At 46.6% G+C, this 10225-nt stretch overlaps 1 protein-coding gene across 1 annotated transcript; it reads right to left on the reverse strand.

Moving 5' to 3' along the window:
• Positions 1–888: 888 nt before the first annotated feature.
• LOC107119887 (keratin, type I cytoskeletal 19-like) lies at positions 889–9808 on the reverse strand. The gene is made up of 8 exons (XM_015422503.1): positions 9212–9808; positions 7682–7764; positions 7293–7449; positions 6985–7146; positions 6481–6606; positions 4984–5210; positions 2376–2494; positions 889–1138 (listed from the first exon to the last, which is right to left on the reverse strand). Exons 1-8 carry the CDS (start codon positions 9740–9742, stop codon positions 1125–1127), a joined length of 1419 nt encoding a protein of 472 aa, XP_015277989.1. The 5' UTR covers positions 9743–9808; the 3' UTR covers positions 889–1124.
• Between the last annotated feature and the right edge of the window lie 417 nt (positions 9809–10225).

The raw sequence follows: 10225 nt of genomic DNA on the forward strand, positions 1-10225 counted from the left end.
CAATGCCCTAAGTGGTCAGGGACCCAGTTCTCTCTGGGACTGCCTCCTCTGGTATGTCCCCCAAAGAACTCTGCAGAAAACAACCTGCTGGTGATCCCCAGCCCAAAAGATGCCTGGATGTCCTCGACCAGACCCAGGGCTTTTTCAGCCTGGTGGAACTCTCTGCCAAGTAACATCCATGCCTAATGCAGTTCCACAGGGCTTGCAAGGCAGAGATGTTCTGCCAGACTTTTGGTTGAGGACAGCAATGGGTACCATCCTAGCTGGCACTCCCCCCCCTTCCCCTACTTCTTCTTTACCCCACCTGTGAGATAGTGGCACAATCTGGAATCTTGAAGTTTTTAGTGCCACTTGAAAATGTTTTAATTCTGTCCTATTTAAATTGTTTCCCTTGTTTGATCTTATGAGAGTTTTCTACCGTTGTTCACTACCCTGAGCCTTGTGTACTCAGGAGAGGGCAGTCTATAAATTTAATTTATAAATAAATAAAATGTTTTTATTTTATTTTATTCTGCCATCTTCTTAGCCACCAGTTTTCAAGATGGCCAAATTATAATACATAGCTATGATCTTTAAATTTTCTTATCATGCTTGGGTGATTTGAGATATTATGTCGTACTAGGGCTGCCAAAGAACAGATCTTGAGCTCAGTCAGGTGCAGTTACCCTGCAGTAAATTCAAGTCTGTCCCCCTTCCAGCAGAAATAGACAGATCTTCCACATTTTAAGGAGTCTAGCAATGCAATCCTAAACAGAGTTCCACCCTTCTAAGCCCACTGACTTTAGGATTGGAAGTCTGTTTAGGATTGCCCTGAAAGTAAACTGGACCAAGATAATTCCCCACTTTCAGATACATGACATGGTTTTAATAACACACACACACACTTTCTTTGTTTGCATCAGTCAGAAAAACAGTTTTATTAAAGACCCACGTTCAGTAGAATGCCCAAGACCAACTCCATGAAGATTTGTCAACCAACACACAGGGCAACGGTAGGAACCACCAAGTTTTCGAGAAGAAGAGAGTAATACGGTGAGCCCAGAGACAGCCCATCTATGGATACTTGGCTTTCATGAGTTTGGCAAATTATAGACCGCTTTTTATTGAGGTGCTCCTCTGGAAATCTATCTGACGTATGCTGGTGGAAGAAAAACAGAGGACAAAACATTACCTTTGGCGAGGGAAATAATATTGTACGCTAACAGACTTCTTAACCAAGGGGACGCCAAGAAACTGGCCTTCAGGAAAGTTTTGGGGGGAGAATTTGGTTGTCAGGTATCTCTTGACAACCAGCAGGGGATGGGGGGACCTAACCTGAAAAAAGAGACATCATCACACCAGATATGTTCAGGTGACGCTCTGGTATTCGGACAACAACATTATGGTAAAACCGGCTTCTACCATAGAGTTTTTGCACAAATACCAGAGTGTTGCCTGAACATCACTGGTGTGATGACGTCACTTCCTGTGCAACACAGTCAATGAGGCCTGGGCCTTTCTCTTTCTCCAGGCAAGTCCCCCTGCTGGCCACCTGATTAGCGGCTGGGGGGTAGGGCCTGGCAGTGGGGGACCCCCGCCTCCACCAGGGGGGGTCTGGAAACCCCAGGGGAGAATTAGGTGGACTTCCAGGTTTGGAATCGGAAAACAATTGTGTGGGGATTGATTTAATTTTAAAATAGGAGTTAAACTGCAGAATTAACTTTCAAAATTTTTTATGGATGTATCTGAAAGGATTAGGAAGGTGGAGGAGAGAGGAAATAAAGGACAAGTGTTTGAGTAATTCATGCCAAAGGATGGGCATTGCTAAAACGTATATTCTGCTGAATTAATGGACTCAGGTCAGACATGCAGATCAGAACCAGTAACTAGGGCTGGAAGGCCTGGGCACCTGTCAAGGCCATGTCTCAGCAAAGGGCCATTGCCTGGCTTTAGATGCCCAACTGATCACCCATTCCCCAGTGGGAGAAGAGCCTGAAGGCAATCAAAGAACTAGTGAGACTCAAAGAATAAGACCTTCTAGCTGACGAGAGGGAGAAACTCTGCTTGGGGGGGGGGGTGCCTCCACAATGGAGGGTCCAAAAGACCTGCAGCCAAGCCTGTTAAACCAGTTAGGAGGGTCTGTACAAATGGGTCAAGAATTTCCAGGGTAAAGGAAACTTTCTGTATCACTTGATCATGGAAATATTGATTCCATTGTGTTAGGAAATTAAGTCATCCATGCCCCATTCCTACCCCATCTCATAGGCCACATGTGCAGGCCAAATCTCCCCCCCCCCTTAGGAACCACTTTTGCTCTTCAATACTTGAAGGCAAAGGGTATTTTAAGTGTGAGTTATACCCTCTTTGGCCCCAGAACACCAGATGTCCTTTTTTACCTTTGATGTCAGTCACCAAAGGCTGGGAACGGCTAGGAGATGTGGAGTAAGTGTGGGAGCTTCTGTGACCCCCACTTGGTTGTCTGGAAATTCCTCCTTTGGTGCTGCTACTGCGGGTGCTGTTAGAGAGAAGGTCAAAGGAGTCATTGAGCAAGGGGGGGAAAGGACAATGTACAATGCTGGAAGAAGAACTGCTTGTTAAAGTGGCAGGCCTGGGGGTGGGTAGAAATGAGGGCATGCCTCTAGGGGCTCTCCTCCCAATCCACTGCTCCTGTACATTTGGCCTTCAAATAGGGATGCTAGTCATCAGGTGGGACCTGGGGATCCCCAGAATTCCAGTTCATCTCCAGACTACAGAGATCAATTTCTCTGGAGGGAATGGCTGCTTTGGAGGGTGGACTCTATGGCACTGTACCCTACTGAGGTCCCTGTCCTCCCCAGGATCCACCCCCAAATCTCCAGGAGTTCCCATTCTGGAGCTGGTAACCCAATGCACACACCTGGCAACCCTACCTCCAAGTGGGATTCTGAAGCTTGCTTACAAAACTTTGAGTTCCATTTAATGTGTGTATAGGGAGAATCTCCATATATGAGTAATATGAAAGATCTGTTCAATTTTGGATTTTCAGAAACTTTGGGATTTCATTTTTGGAATGTATACCAGATATTAAATGTATGCCCAGTATGAGTTTAGGCAAAGTAACCCAAGTTTTCAGACAATCTGTGAAATTTCTAGAAGGAATAGGTAAGTTTGGGGTGCTTCCCTTACCAAAAATACCTGTCGTAATGATGAGTAAGAAAGGATTTTCTCTGTTTTTAATGACTGCTTTTATGCTGCTTCCTATTGTTTGCTGCATTTAGGTTAGAGTTGCCAACCTCCATCAGGCCACCTGGCGATCTCTCAAGTCACTAGTACAATTTTCTCCAGACGACCAAGATCAGTTCCCCTGGAGACAGTGGCTGCTTTGGGCTTTAAGACTTTAAGGACTTTATATCCTGCTGAGCTTCCTCCACACCCCAAAACCCTGCCCCTCACCCCCAAAATCTCCAGGTATTTCCCATCCCAGAGCTGACAACCCCAATTTAGGTTGTGTTTTGTATAATTTTGTATTATCTTGTTTTAGAAAAAAAATTACTGGTAAGATAACCCGAGTGCTATTTTTTCCGAGAAAGGCACAGTAGAAGTGAACAATATGGTAGTAAATAGATCACACAGCCCATTCTGAGCCTGGACCACATCTAGGGTTGCCAAGTCAGAAACTTACCGCAGCGGGGGACTCCCGGCAAACGTCTGGAGCGCGTGCGTGAAGTGCGCACGTGCCGCATCCATGTCACCCGGAAGTGACACGGGTACACCAGGCACGCTGGGGGTGGGGGCACGACCATCTGAGGGAAAACCATAGAGTTTTCTCTTGGATGACCGTGGCCCCACCCCCAGCATGCCTGGCGTACCCACATCACTTCCGGGTGACATGCACGTCGGGGTGGAGTTCCCCCTGGGGCCCGATCCGCCGTCGGCGGGGGGACTTGACAAGCCTAACCACATCCCTCAAGGGGATTCCAAGAGCCTAGGGTTGCCAACTCCAGCTTGGGAAATTCCTGGAGATTTGAGGCTGTGCCTTGAGAGGGCAGCATTGGAGGAGGGGAGGGAACTCTCCCGAGATGGGATGCCATAGATTATGCCCTCCAAAACTACCCTGTCGCCTAGGGTAGGTTGGAGATCAGTTGTAATTCCAGTACAACTCCAGGCCCCACCTGGAGGTTGGTAACCTTATGAGAACCTCATTGGCCAGTCACGGTGCATGTTGTTCATTCAGCATCCTGGCATGTTGTAGAACTTTAGTTGAGAAAGGACCAACACTACAAGTCAAGACCATCACCTGTAACCCTAACCCACCTCCCATTAGGCCATATAGTTCAGACCATCATGTGCTACAAGCAAGAAAGTGATGTATCTCTTTTAGCACACAAAACTTCCACACCAGCCACATGCTATACAAAAAGAACAAAGGAGGCTGAATGATTGAACCATCTGATCTGGCGCGTTATAGGACAGTTTCTCAAACACTAGAGCTGAAATGAATTTGCACATTAAAATCCTTCTTGCAGAACAGTCCTCAAAGAATGTCCACTGCTTTATTGACGTTCACATTGGAGGAGGGAGGTATTTTTGGGGGGAGGCATTTGTGAATTTCCTGCACTGTGCAGGGGTTTGGACTAGATGACCCTGGAGATCCCTTCCAACTCTATGATTCTATGATTCTGTGACATTGTACATAATATTTGACTGGGGTGTTGTTTTGTATTATATAGCTGGGGTAAGATATTGTTTATTAGTTGGCAATAGATAGTAATTGAGGTTTCATACCTAGCATCTGCCAACATCAAAACAATAAAGACAGGCCAAGGCTCCTAAGTCATTCATAATCTGAGATAAAAACTCTACATTCAACATTTTGGAATGATGGTGAATCGGAATATTTGCAAATAACACATTTCAGCTCCAAGCAAAATTGTTCCATCAAGGATATATTATTGAGGCCCAACTTCATACCACCCAACAAAGACGGGCATTCCAAAACCCCACAGATCTCTAGGGACTACCTACACAATGTCCTCCTGGCCGCCCTCTAACAGACTGCGGTACGTCTGGATCTCCTGTTCCAGGCGACACTTAACGTCCAGCAACTCTCGGTACTCTCGGTTCTGGCACTCCATCTCTGCCCTCAGCTCCGCCAACTGCTGCTCCAAACACGAAATCTGGTTCTGTATTTCGGCCAGGTGGTTGTTGTAGCGACATTCGGTCTCGGCCAAAGAACCTTGCAGCGAGTCTCTCTGAAGAATTCAGGAAAATGTGAAAAGGAAAACTTGAGGAGGTGAGACAATGCTGAAAAATTGATGGCTAGTTTAAAAAAAAAGGAATTCTGTGACATTGGGGCCTTGATGGAACAGGAACAGTTCTGTTCTATGCTCTTTTACTGATCATCAAAGTCTTTGCTGGGTGTGGTGCCTAGGTTAGCAGCAGGGTTCCCTCTGAGTTAGTGTGAGCTAGTTCATAGTTTTTTAGCCACCGGCTCACACATTTTTGTCTTAGCTCAGGAAGGATGGCTCCAGAGCAAACTAGTTTGTGCAGCAGCCAAATCGCTCGCTCACAACTTTAATGGCCGTAGCTCACAAAGTAGAATTTTTTGTTACAAGACTCCACAGCTTAGAGAGAGCATTGGTCAGCACTCCCGAATGTGGTGCCCATGGCACCCTGGCATGCATCGGCCACTTTCCTGGCACCCTCCTAGTGTTTTTAGTAAGTTGGTGGGGTCAGGTATTCTGGTTCCATAACGCCTTCTGATTGGCCAATGGAGATCGGATTGGCTGTGTAGATTTAAATAATGTTGTTTTGGCGGCAGTTGCCACCACAGTGTTGGTTTTATTCTTCCACTCACTCCTCTTTCACAGTGTATTTGTTTTAAAATTACCACTCTTCTATCCTGCACTTGGGCTTTGTGTGTTTGTGTGTGTGTGTGTGTGTGTGTCTCAGCCTTCCATGGCAGCCATTTTGTGGTTGCACCCCCACCCTATCTCATAATTCCCAAAGTGCCCACAGGCTCAAAGAGGTTGGGGACCCCTGACCTACGTAACTCCTGTTTGGAATAACCCAGGCAATGAAAGTGAAAGGGCCCCCCGCCCCTCTTTGTATTAGTCATCCTGGGAATAGGGTTGCCAACCTCCAGGTGGTGGCTTGAGATCTCCTGGGATTACAACTGATCTCCACCTGACGGAGGTCTGTGCACCTGGCAAAAATGGCCACGTTGGAGGGTGGACTCTATGGCATTATACCCAACTGAAGTCCCTCCCCTCCCCAAACACCACCATCCTCAGGCTTTACCCCCCAAAACTCCAGTTATTTCCCAACTTGGAGCAGGCAACCCTACCTGTGAAGCTACACCTAATTTATGATCCTGCAGAGCTCCACAACCCTAGAGAAGCCACCAAAAATGACTCTCTGTGCCTTTGGTACTTGAGCAACACTGTTAACTGGCTTGATCATGAAGAACGTAGGAAGGAAAGGTTCACAGGGCCTGGGTGGTATGACCACAGAGATGTTTACCAGGCTAAGCTGGGCCTGAAGGTCTATTTCCAACGTCTGCAGCTGGCGTTTCAGGTCAATGACTTGGTTGTTGCAATCTTCGACTTCTTTGCTGCTGTTGGTGACCTCCCGATTCACTTCCTCCATCTGTGAAAAATCAAGACATGAAAAATTAGAGGGTCATTTCCCCCCCAAGAAGTCACCAGGGGAATTGTTGGGTTGATCTTATGATTACTTTGGACTGTGCAAGAAGGATTCCAAGTTGGTGGAAGCCTTATTAGGCTGGAAGAACTTCCTCCAAACTAAGGTAGTATGCATGCCATTCTATTTCCTTCTCAGCTTCCATCTAAAACTGGTCACTTCAAGCTCTTCAATAATCACTGTATTTTCTCTCTCTCTCTCTCTCTCTTCCATCCTTCTTAAACAGATATGGCTCAAAGCAGCCAGTTGCTAACTTCTACCACATCTGCATCTCTGATCTTTTCCCCCCATCCAGTCTCCGACTGAGCAACACAGACAACCTACCTTATTCTCATACCACTGCTCAACTTCTCGGCGGTTATTCTCAATCATGGTTTCATACTGGCATCTCATATCTTCCAAAATCTTCTTCAAGTCTGGACCTGGGCAAGAATTGACTTCCACGCTGACATCTCTATTGGCTTGGCTCTTCAGATCCTTTATTTCCTGGAAGGGGGGGGGGACACCACCTTTGGTTAAGCTGAGCGCAACCTTCGTTTTAAATAAATGAGGTCTTTTAAAATATTTCTTCCACTAAGAGTTGGGGGGACCCGCCTTCTCTCTGCAAGGGTCTTGCTGGGGAAGGGGCTCACCTCCTCATGGTTCTTCTTGAGGCAACACAGCTCTTCTCGGAGGGATTCAAGTTGCATCTCCAGATCAGACCTGCAAAGGGTCAGTTGATCCAGGACCTGGCGTAAGCCATTGATGTCAGCTTCCACATTCTGGCTAAGAGCCAGCTCTGTCTCATACCTGCATCACAAGCGAGAAAAATTAAAATGTCCCCTGTCTGAGGGAGGCCACTAAGTGATTGTAAACTTCTGGAAGATTGTTATTTGGATGCAAAAGCCTTGAGCATGTGACTCTTTCCTTTCACTATATCTACCTGGGGTCCCTTCATGGGCCCATCTTACTTATGAACTGATAAATTGGGGATGGAAAAGTGAAAAAGGAACAGGGTCTTGTGTAAATCATACGGACTCACTTCAGTCTAAAGTCATCTGCAGTCATCCGATTATTATCAATATCCAGAACAAGCTTGCTGTTATCCACTGTGGCACAAATGATCTGTGGGGGGAAATAATTGGAAAAAATGAATGTTTCCATTAGGTGTTTTTTGTTGCACGTATTCTCCAGTCTCAGATTCCCAACCTAGTAAGGCTGGCTGCGGCCCGTCTACTTTTGTGCTCCTCTTCCTGTGTGATTGTGCACCCGTGTGCTCCCTGTTCAGCTTAGCCATCCTCTAGCCCAGGGGTCCCCACTCTCTTTGAACCTGTAGACACATTTGGAATTTTAACACAGCATGGTGGGCACAGCCAAAACAATGGCTGCCACAAAATGGCTGCTATAGGAGGCAGAGCCAGGCGCAACATGGCTGCCGCAGCTTACTTCCACTTGCACAGTGAAGATCCTGGTGTTGTGATGGCAGCTGCTGCTGAAGTAACATTTTTAACAATCTGCACAGGCAATCAAATCTCCAGTGGCCAATCAGAACCCTTGCTGCTCCAAAGCCCCCCTTACCCTACCCCCATTCTAAAAACACTTAGAGGGCACCAGGAAAGGTGCTGGTGCTGTTGGGGACCCCTGCTCTAGGCCAAAACTGCTGCCTTCCCCAAATCACATTCCTTGCTTGCACCCTTGTTGCTGTTACTGCTTCCACTTCCACAGCACCCCCAGACAGTGACCCTTGGGGTAAATATCCCATTCCTCCAGCAGATCAGAATAATATTTTTCAGAACAAGCATTTTCTTTTTGCAATTATGCAAGAACATTCTTCCGTCTCGTCTGTCCCAAAAATTCACACTCAGAACGAATGTGCCATTTCCCACCTACCATCACCAACCCCCACCAACCCCACCACAAGTATTGTTGGAGTACTATTCTGCATAGTTAAGTATAATTGTACTCTGCAGGTCTCTCTCCACTGTGCACTTTCTCTGGTTTGGCTTGTGGCAGTTGATTGTGGTGTGTGTGTTTGTGTGTGTGTACCTGCAGAGTATTATTATACTTAACGAAGCAGAATAGCACTCCAACTTTTTCACACACTACCCAAAAGTAATTAGTAAATGCGTGAACACAGACTTCATTTTACATTATAGGCAGATTGAGAGATAGATTAGATTATATCACACATGTTATATTTTTTCTTTTCAGGATATCCCAGAATTTATCTTCCTTTCTACACTAGCTCTGTAATTATGAAAGCCCTGACTGACTTTGTTCTTTGTCTTCAGGAAACCCACTATGGGGAGCAAGACAGACAAAGCCATCCCTCTAATTTGTCTGGGTGCCTTTAGATGAAACACCCACCACCAGGACACGGCCCATTCCCCTCACCCCACATTTTTCAATAACACAGAGACATTCAGGAGTTCAGAGGATTTGAAAGGAGCGCATGGAATTAAATAAAATGTTCCACTCTCTGATAATTCAAGCAGAGCATCAAGCCATAGCCTATGATGTACTCATCATCATGATTTATCGGCCATGCATTGGAGAGAAAGAATTTTCCTACCTGGTTTTTCAGGTCTTCAATTTGCTGATAGAAACTGCTATAATCCTTTTGGTCATAGAGGGGCCCTTGCGCCTCATACCATTCCCGGATTTTGCCCTCCAGATCCATGTTCTCCTCCTCTAGGCATCGCACCTTATCCAGGTAAGAGGCCAAGCGGTCATTGAGGTTCTGCATGGTCATCTTCTCATCGCAGGAGATCAAGGGTGCGTCATTGCAGACGCCAAATCCACAGCTGCCAACATGCCCAAAGCGGGCGCTGCCAGCGCTGAACCCATAACCACCATCCATGATGCCCCTGCTCCCTACTCCATAGCCGTCAATGCCACTGGCTCCACTCATCCCACCACCATAACTTATTCCACTGCCAAAGCTTCTCCCAGAGATGCTGCATCTAGCACTGCCTGGAGCAGGGGATGCACCTCTGGCTGCTGAAACAACCCTGACACCACCGTCCCTGGCAGCAGTGCTGCCATTGCTGCTTCTCGCTCTGGTGTACACCGTAGTGGTGCTCTGTTTGGTGTTGAAGCTCATAGTGAAAGCTGAAAGCAAGCCCAAAGCCCAAGAAAAAGCCAAAGACACTCAGCTCGATAATAAAAAAACAGACTGCAGATGTTTGCATGGACTCAGGTCTTTATTTATACTGCAGTGTGGGTGTCTCCATTAGGGTGTTCCTTTGACTTCCCTGTGCTCTTCCGCAGGGCTAGCTCGCCTGGCTGTCTCTGCCAAGAAAAATTGTCCCCGAGGCAAAATTGCCTCCAGAAATCTCCATCACACACAGAAGGCATTTCGTGGCATCAGCACCTTTCCTACAGAATGCCCGTCAGCAACGACGTGGCATGAACCGTCAGCTTGGTCCCTTGCTGAAAAATTTACAACAGAGCAAAATAACACTGCCCTAAACTATACGCACGGAAGGAATAATTACAGCTTATTGCAGCAAAGTATTCTTCCTCCATCATTAGGTTGATTTCATTTTGATTTCATTTTTATTTCATTTTGACTTTATCGAGCATG

The sequence above is a fragment of the Gekko japonicus genome, unplaced genomic scaffold (genome assembly GCF_001447785.1).
Source record: "Gekko japonicus isolate JY-2015 unplaced genomic scaffold, Gekko_japonicus_V1.1 scaffold1255, whole genome shotgun sequence".
In the NCBI taxonomy this organism is placed as follows: domain Eukaryota; kingdom Metazoa; phylum Chordata; class Lepidosauria; order Squamata; family Gekkonidae; genus Gekko; species Gekko japonicus.